The 20,106-nt window shown below is 36.8% G+C and overlaps 1 protein-coding gene across 13 annotated transcripts in view; it reads right to left on the bottom strand.

Moving 5' to 3' along the window:
- VGLL4 (vestigial like family member 4) overlaps positions 1 to 20,106 on the bottom strand; it is a 134,814-nt gene that overhangs the window by 53,786 nt on the left and 60,922 nt on the right. For all 13 annotated transcript variants that reach the window (XM_070738599.1, XM_070738593.1, XM_070738588.1 and 10 more), the window contains one exon: positions 11,536 to 11,728. In XM_070738599.1, coding sequence (XP_070594700.1) covers positions 11,536 to 11,728 — 193 coding nt within the window. The remainder of the gene's footprint in view (positions 1 to 11,535; positions 11,729 to 20,106) is intronic.

Here is a 20,106-nt window from a genome sequence, read left to right as displayed (position 1 = left end):
GGAAATGAATCGAAGGAAGCCATTTTCAGACGCAGGCAGCTATATTAATGATGATAAAAAGCAGAGGCTTGGATGGAACTGGTCTGACCTATCTTCAAGGAAACAATTTTCAATTACAGGGTTACAGGAAGCTTTGCACTCTCTGCTCACCCATCCTACCACAAATAAAGATACATATGCTGTCACAACCGAGACGGCACAATTTTTCCATATTTGGGGGAAAATGAAAAACTGATTTGTAGATGTATAAAAACAAATTCAAAGAAAATCACCATCATAGCAAAAGGTAAAATAAATGCTTTTCAGAAAAACATGGCAAAACATGTGGTAAACAATAAATTTCCATATAGAAAAATTAACATACTAATTATGTATGGCTGTATGATATCCCTAAAATATTTTCAATATTTGTTGACAAGAAACAAAAAAATGAAAGAAAAACAAGTTGTATAATGTTATTTGAAAAGATTAAAGATCTATATTGTTAAAAATGAATGTAAAATGGGTTTATTTGATCAAGATTAAAATAGATATGTTGCTATTTATGGCAATCCTTAATGGACTTTTGCTGACCAGGACTTAATGTCAAGATTGTAGGGATCTATATATACTGTAGATAGAAGATGAGAGATAGGATGAAGGGACTTTTTGGTTGTACTTTAATAACAGGTTATTAGTTGTTAAAATGTTCACACTTGTGACAACGGGTAGTCTTATTTCAATATTTCTTTTCTTATGCTATATCTATCTCCATCTATCTATCTATCTATCTATCTATCTATCTATCTATCTATCTATCTATCTATCTATCTATCTATCTATCTTTTTTTAAAATATATTTTATTGATTTTAAAAAAAAAACCATAACAGACATAACATACAACATTTAGTGGAGCTACAGTCGCTCCGCTCAAAGTGGAAGACATCATCGTAATAACAAGAGAAAAACTTTGTCTATAAAATATATAAAGATATATAAAGTGAAAATATCAGTTTTAACATAATAAATCTAAACCTATATAAAAGTTTATAAAGATATATATATATTAAAAATTTAAGAGAAGAAAGAAGAATTTGTTTATATTAGTAAATAATTACCATCTAATACAATTTTACTACTAAATTCAAATATTCTGAGTGATATAACAACACACTTGTCCCTTTTTCCTTATTTCCCATCAAGTATATACCTTATGCCAAATATCATAATCTATCTATCTATCTATCTATCTATCTATCTATCTATCTATCTATCTATCTATCTATCTATCTCCATCCATCCACCCACCCACACATCTCTTTTTCTATTTTCTGCACTGTATTTTTATTTTTGTAGTTTGTATTCACTTTTATCCGTTTAACTATATTTAATATATTATTATATTTAAGAATTCTAAAAAAAAATAAAAATAAAAAGAACACATATGTGATGCCCTAAATTCTTCCTAACATTATTATGGATTATTATAGTGAACATAAACAACATAGTTATACATTTATTGATTTAAATACTATGCATAGTACTTTATTTTTTTTTCTTGTATACATGTATCTATTATATAATAGGTAAATGAATGGTATAAACATAAGGACTTAAGACAGTTAAATTAAATATTGTAATTGAATGGCTTTTAATTTCATTGCTGTCTCAAAAAGCAAATCAGCAGATGTGTTCTATTAAATTCACAATATACACTGAGAAGGGCGTAAATTATATATATACACACACACATACAACACACATACACATACACACACCAAATCCAAGTGCCATCTTCCCAAGGATCCCTTATTTTACCATTGTATGACATAGTTGACAACCTGATGCCTTCCAGATGTTTTGGAGTTTGACCCCCATGAATGGCAGTCAGATTGGCAAATGGAAAGGGATTGTAGGAGCTGTAGTCCAAAATGTGTATGCATAGGAATCAAGTTACTTCACTTGCAGTTAGCTATGAATAGGACTGGGGGATAAACAAGGTAGAAAGTATATGCTATTCAATCCCCTTAACTGGCAAGCAAAGGAACTGTATACACAATTCATTCATGAGATATAAACTCCCTGCCCTCCATAATCTCTATAAGAACAATGGAAAAGAGTGTGTGTGCCAATTTTTCAACATTTCTGAAGTCAAGAGGATTGTAAGATTTTTTTTAAAAAAAAATTATCATGGGCATATATTCAGGATAAAACATAAAATTTCTAATTGAGTCATTACTGTGTTTTCCCCAAAATAAGACCCGGTCTTATATTTTTTAAACCCTGAAATAAGTTTTGGCCTTATTGCCATGCACTCAAAAGCCCGATTGGGCTTATTATCAAGGGATGACGTTTTCGGGGGGGGGGGGGGGGGAGGAGACAGGACAGGATAGTTAGGAAGAATTTAATTAACAAAACAGCAACTTTGAAATATATTCAACATCAATCTACAGGTCTTTTCAGGTTTTTCTCATTAAGAAAATGCATTTTGCCAAATCTCCCGCTTTCAAACTGAGGCCAGGGGGAAGATATTTGTGAAGCCATGTCCTCATATTGATCGTGTTAATGGCTTCATAAGAGAATGAACGTTTTATTCTCAAATAAAGAAAATATTTAAAAATATGCTTGTGATTTCCACGATTAAGGAAATTATAATTTTCTGACAAGGTTAGATTTGTTTCAATAGAATATGCCTCTCTATTGTGTCCAATGCATCATATATTGAAACCAGACTTCATGATTCCTTCTGTCTCCATAAATGCAAAGTTTGGAGGTTTATATTTAATTTTCTTAATAGTCTTGATGAAAAACATCAAGAGAGTATGAATCTGGCTGCAAAAATATGTAGTTCTTTGCTTCCAAAGAATATGTACCCCTTTAGAAACATAGAAGATTGACGGCAAAAAAAGACCTCATGGCCCATCTAGTCTGCCCTTATACTATTTCCTGTATTTTATCTTAGTATGGATATATGTTTATCCCAGGAATGTTTAAATTCAGTTATTGTGGATTTACCAACCATGTCTGCTGGAAGTTTGTTCCAAGCATCTACTACTCTTTCAGTAAAATAATATTTTCTCATGTTGCTTCTAATCTTTCCCCCAACTAACCTCAGATTGCACCCCTTTGTTCTTGTGTTTACTTTCCTATTAAAAACACTTCTCTCCTGAACCTTATTTAACCCTTTAAGATATTTAAATGTTTTGATCATGTCCCCCCTTTCCCTTCTGTCCTGCAGACTATACAGATTGAGTTCATGAAGTCTTTCCTGATAAGTTTTATGCTTAAGACCTTCCACCTTAGTAGAAGGTGGAAAGTTAGTAGAATTTGCTTAGTAGAGTTTGGAGGTTTGCAGCCTACAGCCCTAATAATAAAAACAATTTCATAACAGTATATTTTTAAGTCAGTTCTACTGGAGTTACTAGGAGTAAACATTTAAACACATAAAACAACAAAACAGTACAGTGGTACTTCTACTCTACTTACAAACTTTTCTAGATAAGAACCGGGTGTTCAAGATTTTTTTGCTTCTTCTCCAGAACCATTTTCCACTTACAAACCGGAGCCTCCCAAACTATAACCCAAAAAGGCAGGGAGAAGCCTCCATGGGGCCTCTCTAGGAATCTCCTGGGAGGAAACAGGACTAGAAAAGGCGGGGAGAAGCCTCTGTGAAGCCTCTCTAGGAATCTCCTGGGAGGAAACAGGGCCAGAAAAGGTGGGGGGAAGCCTCTGTGGGGCCTCTCTAGGAATCTCCTGGGAGAAAACAGGGCCAGGAAAGGCAGGGAGAAGCCTCAGTGGGGTCTCTCTAGGAATCTCCTCGGAGGAAACAGGGCTAGAAAAGGCAGGGAGAAGCTTCCGTGGAGCTTCTCTAGGCATCTCCTGGGAAGAAACAGGGCCTCCACCCTCCCTGTGGTTTCCCCAATCGCACACATTATTTGCTTTTACATTGATTCCTATGGGGAAAATTGCTTCTTCTTACAAACTTTTCTACTTAAGAACCTGGTCACAGAACGAATTAAGTTCGTAAGTAGAGGTACCACTGTACTTGATTTTGTCACTTTATTAAACTACTGTTTTATGTTCATTACATTAACAGTATCCCATGAGCCTTGTTCAGAATACAGCCATTCTAAATTTCCAGTTAATTATCCTTTGCAGTACAATATAACACTAGGGAAACTATGTCATGATCCAACTATGTTAAAAAAATATGGGAGTTATAACTCAGAAAATTTAACATTTCAATGTAATTATTTAAAATAGATAGATAGATAGATAGATAGATAGATAGATAGATAGATAGATAGATAGGTAGATAGTATAATTTTTGTCATTCACATTTTGTTCAGTTCCCCTTTTTGCCTCATTAAATGATTCTATTCCACCATTTCTTTGATATTAGCGTAACTCTTGTCCCACAGTGAATTGTCCCACATTGAGTTGGCCATGGCAAGTTCTCCTGTGGCGAGTTGGCCACAGAAAATTGGCCATGGCAAGTTGGCCAAGTTGAGTTGGCGGCAAATCTGGCTGTGGCGAGTTGTCATAGACCCCATAAATTCATATGAATACATAAAAACCATACAAAGAATATCATCCAATAAATTAAACTAAAAAGGTCCTATTTAAAAGTTCAAAGAAATTGAAATAATATTGTAACCATTACGTTTGCTGTTGTTGTTTGTCAATTTCTTAATCAAAAGTGACCTGAGAAAGAATGACAAAGCTCAGCATAGAATACTTTAAAGGCAGAATTTATGCCTCCTGTGAAAGGCTGAGGTCAGCTATTAAGAGCTCTAAGGATAAAGGGAGCTTTGTTTTCAGCTAAACTATGAAATGGAGAAAATACCTCTGATCTAACAAATGAAAAATGCATACAATATAAGTCAGGCCTGGAACTTCAGTTTAAACTTTCAGGGACAACACATAATTAGCATTCCACTGGCACAGCAACATCCAGATACTTTCAACCTAAAATAAACTGGACCAGTTGTAAACAACTGCAAAGATATTCTCCAATTAAAAGGGGGGTTGGTATGGGTTTTTTATTTTTCACTTGATAAACATTTGCACAGGACATACCGTAACTATCAAACAAAAGGAAGAATACACTACTTCAAAAAATGAAAAAGTTTAATAGGACCTCAAAGTTTTATTATGGATACTGGAGAGCAGGTTAAATAAAATCAGTAAGTGTTATTAGGTTTTTCAGGTAGATCTCATGTTACCACCATTAATAGAGTCTGTCCATTATGGTTGTAACCCAGGAGTGTATCATGTTAAGTGGGAAAAAAAACCCCATCCCTGCTCCTCTCAAGCCTATTTGTTAATTGAATGCACAGCTTGTTAAGTGCATACTGCGTACCTCAAGGATGAGGAAGACCACTGGGAGAGAGGGTAGTGAAAGAACAAGACTGCCTGCCACCAGCCAACCAAGGCCTTCCTCCACTCACTGAGGTATCCCATGCTGCGTTCCCACGCCTTGGGGTCCCCACAGCTCTTGGGCCTTCTTTGCAACAACCGCTATCATCTTTAGCTCACTTACCTTTTAAAGATCTCCAGAGATAAGAGTGGCGGAACTAATGGTGAAGGGGAAGGGAAGGTTAAGGATTAGCAATGGAAGGAAATAGCTTCACAAGCACTTGGAAAAAAGATGGCCATTTTTCTGCCTTTGTGGCCTAGCATGTTTTTTCCTACCCTGACATCTTCAGCTCTGGAGATCTTTGGAAGCTAAGCGAATGATTGGTAACGGAGTATTTTTTTTTTAAATTATTTATTTATTTATTTATTTATTTATTTATTTGATTTGATTTGATTTGATTTGTATGCCGCCCCTCTCCGGAGACTCGGAGCGGCTAACAGCAACAATAAAACAGTGTACAATAGTAATCTAATATTAAAAATGATTAAAAACCCATTAATATAAAAACCAAACATACATACATACATACCATGCATAGAATTGTAAAGGCCTAGAGGGAAAGAGGATCTCAATATGGAGAAGCATATGAAACCCTGAGTAAAACAGAGGTGCTACAGCAATTTAAACAATGGGTAAGAATTGTAGAAAGAAAGTATAAACAATAGGTGTATCAGTAGCAAATTGATAGAGGTACTGAATTTATGTCAACAAGTTTTCAGTGTTGGTTGAGACAGTTGGGAATAAGACACAGCTGTACAAATCCTTACATGGCAGAAGACAATGGTATAGTTGAAGGACTCATTACTGGCCCAGTGTCTTTGAAACAATGAAGGACTCATTGCAGGCCCAGGGCCTTTAGGTACCTGGTGGGGCAGGAGGGGGGGAAATAGGCAGGGGGAATGTTGCATCATCCCTGTGGTCACTTGTAAGGTCATGGTACTGCAACATATGTAACTTTGGGACCAGGTTGTAAAAGCTTTTGTGGGGCGGTTATATCATAACTTTGAACTGTTGCTAAGTGAATTGCTGTCTTTAGACCACCATCTTTTGGCTGTGGTGAGGGGGGCGGTTTCCCAGGTTCTCATGGTGCATCAGTTGCGGCCCTATTTGGATAGGGAGTCTTTGCTCACGGTCACTCATGCTCTTATCACCTCGAGTTTCGACTATTGCAATGCTCTCTATATGGGGCTACCTTTGAAGAGTGTTCAGAAACTTCAAATTGTCCAAAATGCAACGGCGCGAGCGGTTATGGGCCTTTCAAGGCATGCCCATATTTCGTCATCACTCCGCGGACTGCACTGGCTGACGATTGGTTTCTGGACACAATTCAAAGTGTTGGTTGTGACCTATAAAGCCCTACATGGCATAGGAACAGACTATCTCCAAGACTGCCTTCTGCCGTACGAATCCCAGTCTCCTTAGGGTCCTGTCGATCAAACAATGTCGGCTGGCGAGACCTAGGGGAAGAGCCTTCTCTGTGGGGGCCCCGGCCCTTTGGAATCAGGTCCCCCTGGAGTTTCGCACTGCCCCCACCCTCCTTGGCTTCCAAGAGTCTAAAAACACATCTTTGTCATCAAGCCTGGAGACATTAGACCTTCCCCTGTCCAACAAAATGTTGTTAACATGATTTTTAAATTAGAAATCTAAGAATTGTTTTAGTATATTAATTGGACAAACTATTGTTATGTATTTTGGTATATGTTGTGGGCTGCCCCGAATCCACGGAGAGAGGCAGCATACAAGTCCAAATAATTAAATAAATAAATAAATTGTCATAATTCAAGGAATACATCCATTAGCATAATAATTAATTCCTCTTCAGCCTGAAAGCTCTTATACTTTAGAAAGATCATTAATGTTTTTCAGCTTGCCTTGTTGTAGAGGGGATAGATAGTAGGCTATACAACAAATGAAAATAAACAGAAGTTTACAGTATTCCCTGATCTGGTGCCCTTCAGATCTATCAATAGTTGCTAAGGATTTGGAGTATTGACATCCAATATGCCATATGTATGTGTGGTCATTATTTGGAAAATCCCTGATTATTCTTTCCATTGGAAACAAAACGAGGGACCTAAACAAGGCCAGCGTGTTTTCATTCAGTGGTCACAACAAAACTGTCAGCTACTCTTATCACTTTAGGGTGACAAACTTGCATTAAGAGCTAAACAAATTAATAATCAATTATCATAAATTAATGTAGCTGATATTAAAGGATAAATATTGAACTACATATTAGAGAGTTGCCTGAATACCATAGGATAGTCTGATCCCAAATATGCCTAATACAGTCAAATGCCAATGTTGATTTTAGATTATGCAAAAATATTCCATTCCTTTTCAAAGTCATAAATCTTATGGTCAAACCTACATCTTAAAATAGCTGAAATATTGGATGAAGACATGGATAATTTTGTATACCCTTGATTCCCCCACCTTTCTACTTCACTGGCTGCCCCCAGGATTTAGATTATTAAGAGGGGAAGGAAATTTCATTCAGATAAAGTTATACCGGTAGCATTGTACTTACAGGCATGATTCAGCACCCCAAAATACTACAATGCAGGTTTGCAGACTGAATCAAGAACAGTGGTGAAAAGTTATTTGAGGAGCAATAAAAATGAGTCTTCAAAAAAGAACTGCTTTAGGACAAAATTGTGGGTTTAAAGTGAACATTTTACTTTGTCTCCTTCAAGAAAAAAAGTAAGCAGACAATGAGAATTGTCTGCATCAAATAAGATAATACATGCAAGAAAGCAAACAGCTTACTCTTCCTATTCCCATGACTTTTGCAAATTGAACTCCGAGGCATTTTTAATCAATTCAATATGAAATATTCAGCTAAAGATATTAGAAAATAAACAATAAATAACTTGTGGGGTCCTTGGTGCTCTCTGAGCTTGTTTGTTTACTTGTAGATGTTTCATTATCCAAACAAGGTAACATTATCAGCAATAATAACTAATTTGTCCTATGTAAGATTTCCTATAATGGGGTCAAACAAAAATAATGCTCTCCAATTCATCTGTAATTTGCAATGCTGTTAAATCATGCCAGCATAGCTTTTCTCCATTTCCTACAAATGTAACACAAAGAACATAAAAATATTATCATAGCCAACGTGTATCGGTGTTGCCAAGCATAATACTGTTACATTTTTTTGACCTGGTCTCAATTTTTTGCCTCCCTTCCTATGTTTAAAACAACTCTGCCAAAAGCCGTAGAAAAAGATACAAGTAATAACACTACAACCACTTCTGCAAGTGCTATAAAACTTGATTTTGTGTGTGTGCGTGTAAATCTGAATATTAATAAAATATTCATGAAAATGAGATTCATATCACTTTGAGTGGAATTCAATTTCATGGCTTCAAATATAAATAAACTTCAAAATACCGTGTGATTTTAGCTTATCAAATTCCATGTATGTGTATTAAAATGACACATTCTGCATACCTTCTCCGGGTCCCGTCGACTAAACAATGTCGTCTGGCGGGCCCCAGGGGAAGAACCTTCTCTGTGGCAGCCCTGGCCCTCTGGAATCAACTCCCCCCAGAGATCGGAACTGTCCCCACACTCCTTGCCTTTTGTAAGCTATTGAAGACCCACCTATGTCGTCAGGCACGGGGAAATTAAAATACCCTGGGTTTATATTGTTTATGTATGGTATGATTATGTTGCATGGTTTTAATAATGGGTTTTTAGATGTCTTTTAATATATTGGATTTGTCACATTGTTGTTTTTGTTGTGAACCGCTGAGTCTCCGGAGAGGGGCGGCATACAAATCTAATAAATAAATAAATAACAACAACAACAACTTATTTATTTATTTATTTATTTATTAGATTTGTATGCCACCCATTTCCGTAGACTCGGGGCGGCTCACAACACAATAAAAAACAGTTTATAACAAATCTAATAATTTACAATATAAAATATTTTAAAAAACCATTATTAAACACACAAGCATACCATACATAAATTGTATAGGCCCAGGGGAGATATCTCAGTTCCCCCATGCCTGACGACAACGGTGGGTTTTAAGGAGTTTGCAAAAGGCGAGGAGGGTAGGGGCAGTTCTAATCTCTGGGGGGAGCTGGTTCCAGAGAGTCGGGGCCGCCACAGAGAAGGCTCTTCCCCTGGGGCCCGCCAACCGACATTGTTTAGTTGATGGGACCCGGAGAAGGCCCACTCTGTGGGACCTAATCGGTCGCTGGGATTCGTGCGGCAGAAGGCGGTCTCGGAGATATTCTGGTCCGATGCCATGAAGGGCATTGGACCTTTTTAAAGTTATTTTTATACTTTTATTGATTTCAAAGTCATCAAATTCTACAAGAATGCAACTGCATGTAAATTTTCCTATATAAAATGAGGTAGCAGTTGAAAGAAACATTAAGATCATAGATCGAGCAACAATTTTAAGCAATTAACTGATTTTATATAAAACAGGAAAGGAGAGGGGGCACTTTTCACTGTCTGTGAGTTTGTCTTTTTCTGAAATACTGAAGCTTTTATTAGTCACGCATTCCAAGCCTGCAGTCTGAAGTCTGCAGTCTTCTGACTAAGGCTTCTGCGATTTATTTAAAGAGAAATACTCGGTCTACATCTTATGACTGAACACAACAATCCCCAAGCTGAGTGGAATGTAAGGAATGCAGAGTGTTTGTCAGGCCGAGGCAGCCAGGAAAGCACATAGCTATCAAGCAGGCTTGGCTGAAGTACTCCAATCACTTCCTCTAGTAAGGAATGAAAGGAATCTTCTCAGCTGCTTCTTCAGGCCAATCGCAGTTCTGTGCCCAGGAAGGAAAATCATCTTTTTCTTTTCAAGAAAACAGTACAAAAATCTGCTGGCATGTGGAGAATGAAAGCATGCATCAAACTATCTTTATGAAACCAGCTGTTAGTGTACAGCTTGCCCAGCAGCTGTTCTTAAGTTTCCTGGCCTGTGTCTGTATACGCATGTGCACGCAAACACCCGCACATTTTTTTCTTCCCTCGAAGTGGTAAGACTTAGCACATATGGGATCACGGGAGCAAACACAGTAATAGTATTTTAAAACACAGCTAAGCATTTTGCAGCAGCAGGAATAAGTAGAACTAATGCTGTGGATGAAAGGAGTGGACAGAATTTATGCTTTATTGAATGATGCAATGACTCCAGGAAGGACGTCTCCGTGACGTCAAAGCTCCGCCCCTGGAATTCCCTATTGGGATTTCCCACCTCCGCTTGAGCCTCCCGACCAGCCGACAGCTCCATGGCTCTTCTGGCAAGGTGACAGCTGGGCGGCGGCGCTTCTCGGCGTTCTCCCAAACCCAAACGCCGAACCCGAACTTTTGCCAAACTTCTGGGTTCGGCGTTCAGGAGTACGCCGAGAAGCCCCCCAGCTGTTTCAGAAGGTGACAGCCGGGCGGCGGCGCTTCTTGGCGGCCTCCTGAACCCAGACTTTTGCCGAACTTTTCGGGTTCGGCGTTCAGGAGAACTCTGAGAAGCGCCCGGCTGTTTCAAAAAGTGACAGCCGGGCAGCGGCGCCCACAGAGCGCCGTTTTTGCGATTTTTTTTTGCTTGCACGCATTAATCGGTTTTACATTGTTTCCTATGGGAAACATTGTTTCACCTTACGAACTTTTCGCCTTACGAACCTCCTCCCAGAACCAATTAAGTTCGTAAGATGAGTTATCACAGTATTTCGAAGTTTTTGGTTTTCAACCTGGCCTGTAAGCCAGAACTAAAAACAATTGTAAAACTGCATCAGAAAAACACAGCACTCTTCTGACTAACGTTTAAAGTAAAATTCAATGAAAGAACCACAGTGTTAGATCACTGCTGCAGTTCACTAAAAGCTCATGTCAACATTTTTGTGTCCTCATTCATTATCATCCAACACAATGAAACTGAATGTTTCCGACTTATCTGAGTACAACATAATGCGCAACCTCAATTTTGAAAGGCAACTATATTTCAGGTCTGTGCAACTAAACAAAGTGATTCATTGCTGGATTGTCACTTTTCAAACAAAAATAAAAAATGAAAGTAAAATTTGAACAAACTTCAGTACATTGCTTTCTAAATAGTAACAGCATTGACGGGTTTAATGACAGCAACAGAAATGAAAAAAAGATAAACTGGAAACTTACAGATGAGGATTGAATAATCGACCCATTTTAGGTAGGTGTTCCCTTTCACAGTCTAGATCATCCTCTCCTTGGTCCATACTGAACCTCCTTTTGCAAGGACTGATTGGAGGTGGCCCAGTCCTATGGTTGGTCGCAGCAGCAGCAGATATGGGGAGAGACTGCATCCTGGGTTCTCCTCGTAGTGCAGCTTCACCTAGAGAAAAAGCAAAGGTGAATGAATGGAACAAAAACAGGAACATTAAAAGGGCATCTTCATTAAGGGTTTTTAAAAAAATGTTTTTACATTTATCAGTCTTTAAAAATAATAGTTATATGCTAATTATGCTTTTTAAAACAAATTTATTAAGGTACTTCTCAACTTACAACCAATCATTTAGTGATCGTTCAAAGTTATAACAGCACTGAAAGAAATGACTTATGACAATTTATTGTACTTATATGTTACATGGTCACGTGATCAAAATTTGGATGCTTGTTTTATTATTTTTTATTTTATTTATTTTTATTTGTCTTGTTTGTATTTGTATTTTTTTAACATTGGAAAAGAAAGACTATTAAAAAAAATTGGATGCTTGGCCACTGGTAAAATTATGAGGGATGCTTTGTCTCAGGGTCATGTGAACACTTTATGCAACCTTCTGCCAAGCAAAGTCGCTGGGGAAGCCAGATTCACTTAACAGCTGTGTTATTAACTCAACTGCAGTGATTCACTTAACATCTTTAACAAGACAGCTCATAAAATGGGGCAAAACTCATTTAACAACTTGTCTTGCTTAGCAGCAGAAATTTTGAGCTCAATTGTGGTTGTATGTTGAAGATTATCTGTAATTTGCTAACATTTGGTTTCTAAAATACATCTATTGTGGGGAAAATAGTAGAGATTGTAATTATAAATACATTTTAATAAATAGTATATTAATTTCAAATCGAAACAATCTATTACTGATGGTCCTTGTTTAATGACCACAATTGTTACTGGTAACTCTGTCACTAAAGTGTTAACTTCATGACCATGACAGACTTACAACTCCACTTCTACTGCAGCCATTAAAGCGATATGCCACAAAAACACAATTTCTCTACTGGCTCTTTTTTATTTTTCTTGTCAGAAGCCAGCCATGAAATGTGCAGAAGACGATCACGTAACGGTGTGATATCGATTGATCATAAATGCCCACCATTGGCAAAGCTACTGAATGTCAATCATTTGTCCATGGCAATCTGCAGCCGTTGTAAGTGCAAGGACTGGTCATACAGTTACTTTTTAAGCACAATGTACTGTAACTGCCTTATTCCATTTTTAAAATAGCTGAAAATCAGTTTTCTGATTTTCAGCAGCCCATTTTGGCAGTGTTAAGATGGGTTCTAGAAGGCTTCTGGAGACACACGTTCTAGATTACTCACCCGGATTCAGTGACTAAATAACAGCATCATAACATCCCTAACAGCATCCCAGCTATGCCAAGAGGTAATAGACTTACTTAAGGACATTTTTTACATTCTTAACCAAATGGGATTTTTAACTGTAGGTTGGGTTTTCTCAACCTACATTCCTTAGTTCTTCCTCCTTTCCCAATTCACAGATAGATGACTGGGAGGCTACAACATTTATGAGTGTCACAACCAGTTCAATTCATATAACCTAATAAGCTAAAAAACCAAACAGAACATATTCTGGTGCAAAGGCCAACGCCATATACTGCAGCCTTATTTCAAATATGAAATAGTGTCATTTTTCTTCCTTCATTATGTCCAAAATATAATTGAAGCAAACTGGGCCAACAACACATCACACCCGAGCAAAAGCATCCACAATTTCAATGTGCAGCTCACATATAAAAGGAGCCCTGTTTAATAAGCTCAACAAACCCAATTTTGTTGTGAAAGAAACCACTCAGGACTAATCTCCACTATGTTTACCAGTAAAAATAAACATTTGCCAATTTAGCAAGCAAGATATAAACTAGCAAATACACTGTGGCCTATAAACATACCGCAAGTAATGGCTTCTATTCAAGAGTCTGGCACCAAAACTAAATAGTAACTTTCCACTTTCTACCTACATGTTAAAAGAAAAACGGTGCACTCCATGGCAAACAAGTTTCCCATCTGAACATCCTGCCGTGTTCATACACAAGTTATTATTAACTTTGATATTTCTCTCCCACTTTCCTGTTTTATCCCATCCCAACACCAAAAGTTAGTAAGTGCTTGGCAGGCAACTAACTACCTGTTACTATAAAGAGGGAAAAAATAATTTAGAAAACAGTGTAATGTGCTTTCTTAGGTTCTACCATTTACATCAAGTGTTGACTATGCTGCAACTCATACACGTGATGTTGCAACACTGCCAAGTGGCATCTACAAGTCCTGAAAAAACTTTTTAAAATCTCACAAAATATCTTTGAGATATTTAAAACAGTATTTACACACATACACACACGCAAGATTACTAGATGGTTCAACGCTGACCAGAGAGTAAAATATAGATGGATAGTTGGACATAAATATGCAAGGTATTTATTTATTGATTTGTATCCTATCTTTTATTATTTTTACAAACTCAAGGCGGCAAATTTATCCAATACATCTTCCTCCCCCTCCTCCTCTTTTCCCCACAACAACAAACCCATGAAGTGGGTTGGTTTGAGAGATCGTGTTTGGAGGCCTGAAGTGACATTGGTTTGGGATATGAATATATGTGCACTTTTGTAAATAGATTTTTGCATCATGTAATTGGCTAAGAAGCCAAATGATGTGCAGTAGACTGTCTGATGCAATAAAGAACCTGGACCTTAAAATCAAGGGAGTTCTAGGAATCAATCCATACCTCTTAAAGTTGGCAAATTTGAAAAATAAAAGTCTTAGATGATATATACTTTAAAATAAAGAGCCATACCCCAGGTTTCCAAATTTGTTACCTTGTCTGGTTTATGGCAGAGAGAGCATTTATCCTCAGAATACTTCTCTTTGTTTTAGTAAGCAACTGGGCAGGGACACAGACTATCTCTCAAATACCTATGCTTATAGCCCTATTCATCAACTTTCCTCACAGAGATCTGGAATGTTAGACAACATGATGAAAGACAAACAAAACAGAAGAGATAATGTGACATATTGTTTGTCTATCGTAATATTACATCAGTGCAACCACATGGCAACAAATGCACACAGCACAAAGCTTTGCAGTCTAGATTTAATCATTCCAAAGAAACAGAGTTAAATTTCTCCATTTATTTGACAATACAGTTCTACCTATTTGCTCAGGATTCTATGAGTAAATTCTAAGTGCTGGTGTAAATGCTGTCTTTTTCCCTTTCACAGATGAAAGGGCATCTACATTTGGGGTTTCCCCCCCCCCCTTAACCCAATCAATAATTTCCTTTCTTGTGCCATTATTTACAGAAATATACTCCAAAAAGGCAGTTGGATAACCTTTGAATGCTATCATAATTTATTTCTGTATTTAAAAAGTACTTTCAGGTGGGTTTTTATTCTGAAAAACCACTGTGCCTAACCCATGAAATTTTACTAGTGAAGGCTATTTTATCTTCCACTTATAATGCTTTCAATTTTTTTATATTTACCAGAAAATCAAACTTCATTAAGGACAAAATATTAAATATTGTATTCACATAATGTTAAATATTAGCAGCTATCAGTTTAAAAGCAAAACATTGCTTTGTTCTGTACAAAAGTTATAAATAAATAAATATTTCAACAAAACATGTTGGCAGGAATGAAATGTATCTCCTTGAAACATTAAATCAGTTGCATTTTCCAAAGGTTTTACAGGCTGTGTCAAAGGTATTCCCAGGTTGTCCAGATCTATATGCACATGTATAGAACACTTCCAGGAACCATTGCCTTCCAGTATAGTTTATTTAATTCTTCCAGGAATGAATTTTCACTCACAACAAATAATTTTACAAAGCATTCTTTTTCATTTCTGTGTACAATCCTAGTATTTTCATTAGCAAAGAAAGGATACCACATATTATCCGCTCTCTTATCCCAGATGAAATACAAAATTAAATGTATCATGGGCATTGTTATTTATTCATTTGTATATTGTCCTTTCATGCTTCAGACAAGAAAATGCTGAAGCAGGCAAGGAGAAACCTCATAGGTAAGTTCAATTTATTTGAAGCACTTTCCTGCTGCCTGATTAGCTCTCATACCAGAAATTATATAGTTACGTTTTAAAACTACTTTACAAGGTAGACCTGAAAGTATAAGAGCCTTCTTTGTGGCAGCCCCGACCCTCTGGAACCAGCTTTCCCCAGATATCAGAATTGCCCCCACTCTCCTCGCCTTTCGTAAGCTCCTTAAAACCCACCTCTGTCGTCAGGCATGGGGGAATTGAGATACTCCTTTCCCCCTAGGCCTATACAATTTATGCATGGTATGTTTGTGTGTATGCTTGGTTTTAATGAGGGTTTTTAGTTATTTTAAATATTAGATTTGTCATACGCTGTTTTATTATTGTTGGTAGCCGCTCCGAGTCTACAGAGAGGGGTGACATACAAATCTAATAAATAAATACATAAAATAAATAAGGGAAGGGCTTCTCAGTTTGCTACATGTATAGTGCGTCTATCCTTATCTATTATGAGTTGCCTTGACTCAACTTTCAGACAATTCTACGTAGATAATCTTCACTGACATATTGCCACACGTTTTGGGAAGAAACCAGCGGTAAAATCTACTTACCTGTGCATGATTTGCATGCATGATTTCCGTGTGCACGATTGCTTTGCAAACACCCATTGTTATTTATTCATAATACTTCCCACCCTCTGCGCATGTGCAGAAGGCTTTGTGCATGCGCAGTGGGTTTAAAAAATGGTGACGTCCGGGTAGGTGTGCGGAGCATTGTGTTGCCACCGCTACCAGTTCTCTGAACCATCGGCAGCTGCTGCTACCACCAGTATACCCAGACCAGGCCGAACCGGTAGCATTTCACTGGCACTGCCCCAGCCATCACCATTAAAGTGAATGTGACTATTGGCGAGTCAACAATGGATCAGAGGAGGAGCTGCTAAGGAACAGAGATGACAGTTGCTCTTTAAAAATTATGATTTAAATTGAGTTGATTTAAATCAAGCCTTTCTATTAGTGATTTAAATTGTGATTTAAATCGACTTGATTTAAATCAAATCCATCCTGATACTTACTCACTTGTAATCTCTTACTCTCGAATGAACATAGAAACATTAATTTTCTTCTTGCCAATTATTCCAACACTGGGATAAGCATTCCGAAGGATGAGTGTGTGGGAAAACAGGAAAGCTGAATTAAATTGTAAGGACAGTAATGGTCATATGATTTTCAACTTGGTGACTATGCCACTTAGCCACCAAGATACTGAACCCAATTGTGATTGTTAAAAGGTTACCTGTATACCATAGAACTAAATTCTAATTGCTGTGTTAAAAATCATTTATAACCTTATAGAGTGGTACCTTTACTTAAGAACTTAATTTGTTCCGTGACCAGGTTATTAAGTAGAAAGGTTTGTAAGTAGAAGCTATTTTTCCCATAGGAATAAATGTAAAAGCAAATAATGCGTGCAAATTCATTAGAAAAGAAATAAAAGCTCAGAATTTGGGTGCGAGGAGAAGGAGGAAGAAGAGGAGGAGGACAGTGGCTGCCAAAAGAAGGCGAGGTGAGGGGAATCAAAAAAAATCCAAAACTTTAAGGCTTTAAAAAAAAGAAGGACTCTGAGGCGGCAAGGAGTAAGCGCCTCTCATACACCCGGCGCGAGGCTGCCCCCCCATACACTGTGCCAGAGAGAGAAACCCAGCAGGAAACTGGCAGGGCCTTCGTGCCATTCTCAAATTTCCTGGGAAATTTTTCCGGGCTTGGGCTCTTAAGTAGAAAATAGTTCTTAAGAAGAGGCAAAAAAATCTTGAACATCCGGTTCTTATCTAGAAAAGTAGAGGCGTTCTTAGGTAGAGGTACCACTGTATTTCTATAAAGCCATTCCATTTTGGGACTAACATTACATCTTGTGTTAACAATTTCTATTTGTTAAATATCTATTTTGAAACTAGTATTTATCCCATCTTAATTAAAATCGTTCAGCTTTACTGAAACTGAATACTGAAGTATTAATATACCATTTATAATGGTATATTAGCTGTTCATAATGCTCCAACAATATGCCCATCCTACTTTTCTCACTTAGCTACTTATTGTTTGAGCAAAATAAACTAAAAATGGAGACACAGACATGATGCTGCCAAATTTTGATGCAAGCCCATCTGAAAATTAGTGTTACAGGAATATACTCCCATGTTTAAGTGAAGTGATGATTATTAAAGGGTTAGGAACAGGCTAGGCTAGTTTTAGATGAGTATAATTTAATAATGATTGTTTAATAGGACAAAATCAGAAGCAGGAGCTAAACATTATCACTTGCTGATGGATGCAGCTGAAACTTCTATGAAGACATTAGCTACCAACTTCAAAACCTGATAGTGTAAAATATAGATATTCAGTATTTATTCCGTAGTCGTCTATGTTTGCCGCATGACATAAAATATTAGGACAGAGCAAAGCACTGGAAAGTGTTTGACGTGTGTTACTAATTAGAGCAGGCAGGTTCTTTGGTAGGTTCTATCAGGCTCTCCCAGTTGACTGCCTGTACATAGACGGAGAACTGTTCTACTGGGATAGCCAATAAAATGTCTATGCATGCATAACAAGCGCTTAGATAGCCTTTCAAATGCTATGTACAGCTCTAGATAAATATTTAAATGCAAGTGTTTGCACAATGTTAGTGAACTTTTTTTCCTTACTTAATTCAGTGTTCATTGAGACGGCCATGGCATTCTATTTGACACATGCAAAAGAAAACAAACCCAATTTGTTGCAATTGCAAACCCTTTCTATGTCCAATTTCAAGTAATTTCAGATGCAAACATAGCACTGTAGATCAATGTATAACAAACTACATTTATTTTGCTTTCTGGCATCCCATTTAAAACCACAGGAAAACTAATGTCTTTCATTTACTTTAAATGATTGTCTTTAGATACCAAAAATGTAAATAGGTTGAAAGGGAAGAGAAGAAGGCAAAAGTTGTGGTTGAATGCAATTAGGGATATCCTTAAAAATAGGAGAGAGATTTAAAGAACAAAAGGCAATGTTTTGCCAACTATTCTCGCTTTTGCCATATGTATGGACATGTCTAAAGCAAAAAATTGTTTGCAACAATAGAAAACTATGGTACAGTGAACTGTATTGATTTAAATAGATTTATCCATATTTCTTTTTCCTATCATATACCTTGCATTTCTTTGGCCAATTCTTACTCCTTTTCTACACTTTGAATAACATTGTTTAACTTTTAAACATTGTGGATGTTTATATTTGAAAACATAAAATTGTGTTCCAAATATTTGCTACTCCTTCCTTTTTAAGGTTCATGTTTCAAAAATATTCAGATTTACATATTTCTTTGTCATCCTCCTTTCCCCACAACAATAACCCTATGAGATTGGTTGGATTGAGAGTTAGTGACTTGTCCAAAGTCACCTAGCTGGCTCCCATGTCTAAGGCAGGACTTGAACCCATAATCACATGCTTTCTAACCTGAAGCTTTAACCACTAGACTAGAATTTTTTTAGATACAGATTTTTGAAAAATGTTTGCAGAGTAAATGTATTTCAAAATATATTTTGACTTTAGTGCAATGTGCTGTGTAATAAACCTTGTGAATTCTGTGGCTGAAAATTCCTGATTCACTTATAAATGTTAGACTGTATACAGAAACAATGTCTGTTTTTTACGAGAAGCAGACAATGAATACAATTTTCCATCAGTGAATGACTAGTAAAATACACGTATCTAACCATCCTAAATTAAAATGCACACCAACGTCATTATTCAACTGTTCCATGAGGCAGGCCTATATCTTTCAATTTTACTTTATGTCCATGATAAATTAAAGAGACTATTAAAAACCTAATAATGGATATTCTATGGAAATTTATGTTACCCAGTTTGTTTGAATAAATAGTTACCGTAAATTATTTTAGATCATATCGTTATGATCTAAAATCTAATAAATAAATAAATACATAAATAAATATGTTAGATTGGTGCAGTTACAAATACAGATTATGAGATTTCTCTGGTCTTTGAAGCTGATCTCAATATAAACACTCTAAGCCTATAGTTTTAGAAAGTAAAATATCACAGGTGAGCAAGTCTGCTTATTCATTGATGTATGCATTATATAGCAATAGAATCCAAACTACCCCAGCTTTCCCAGAATTTAAGCAGAAATTAAACCCTGAATCCTCCTTGGGTTTTTCTCTGTACTTGCAAGAAAGTGTTTGAATAAGAGACACAGAAAAGTTAAACTGATCAAAGATCTGTCTGTCATTAAGTGAGAGTAATCAAAGCTTAAGCATTGCCTTTTCTACTTCAAAGAAAATTTATGCAAGAGTAGAATTGCAAAATTAACAGCAAGTTAGAACCTGTATTTTAGCTGCATCAAGGACACTGCTTGGTTACTTAGTATATTTCTGTAAGACCATATTTCTGGATTCAAGTTTTAAC

The sequence above is a fragment of the Erythrolamprus reginae genome, chromosome 2 (assembly GCF_031021105.1).
Source record: "Erythrolamprus reginae isolate rEryReg1 chromosome 2, rEryReg1.hap1, whole genome shotgun sequence".
In the NCBI taxonomy this organism is placed as follows: Eukaryota; Metazoa; Chordata; class Lepidosauria; order Squamata; family Dipsadidae; genus Erythrolamprus; species Erythrolamprus reginae.
The sequence above is the reverse complement of the archived record's forward strand: the minus strand, read 5'-3'. Positions and strand labels throughout refer to the sequence as shown.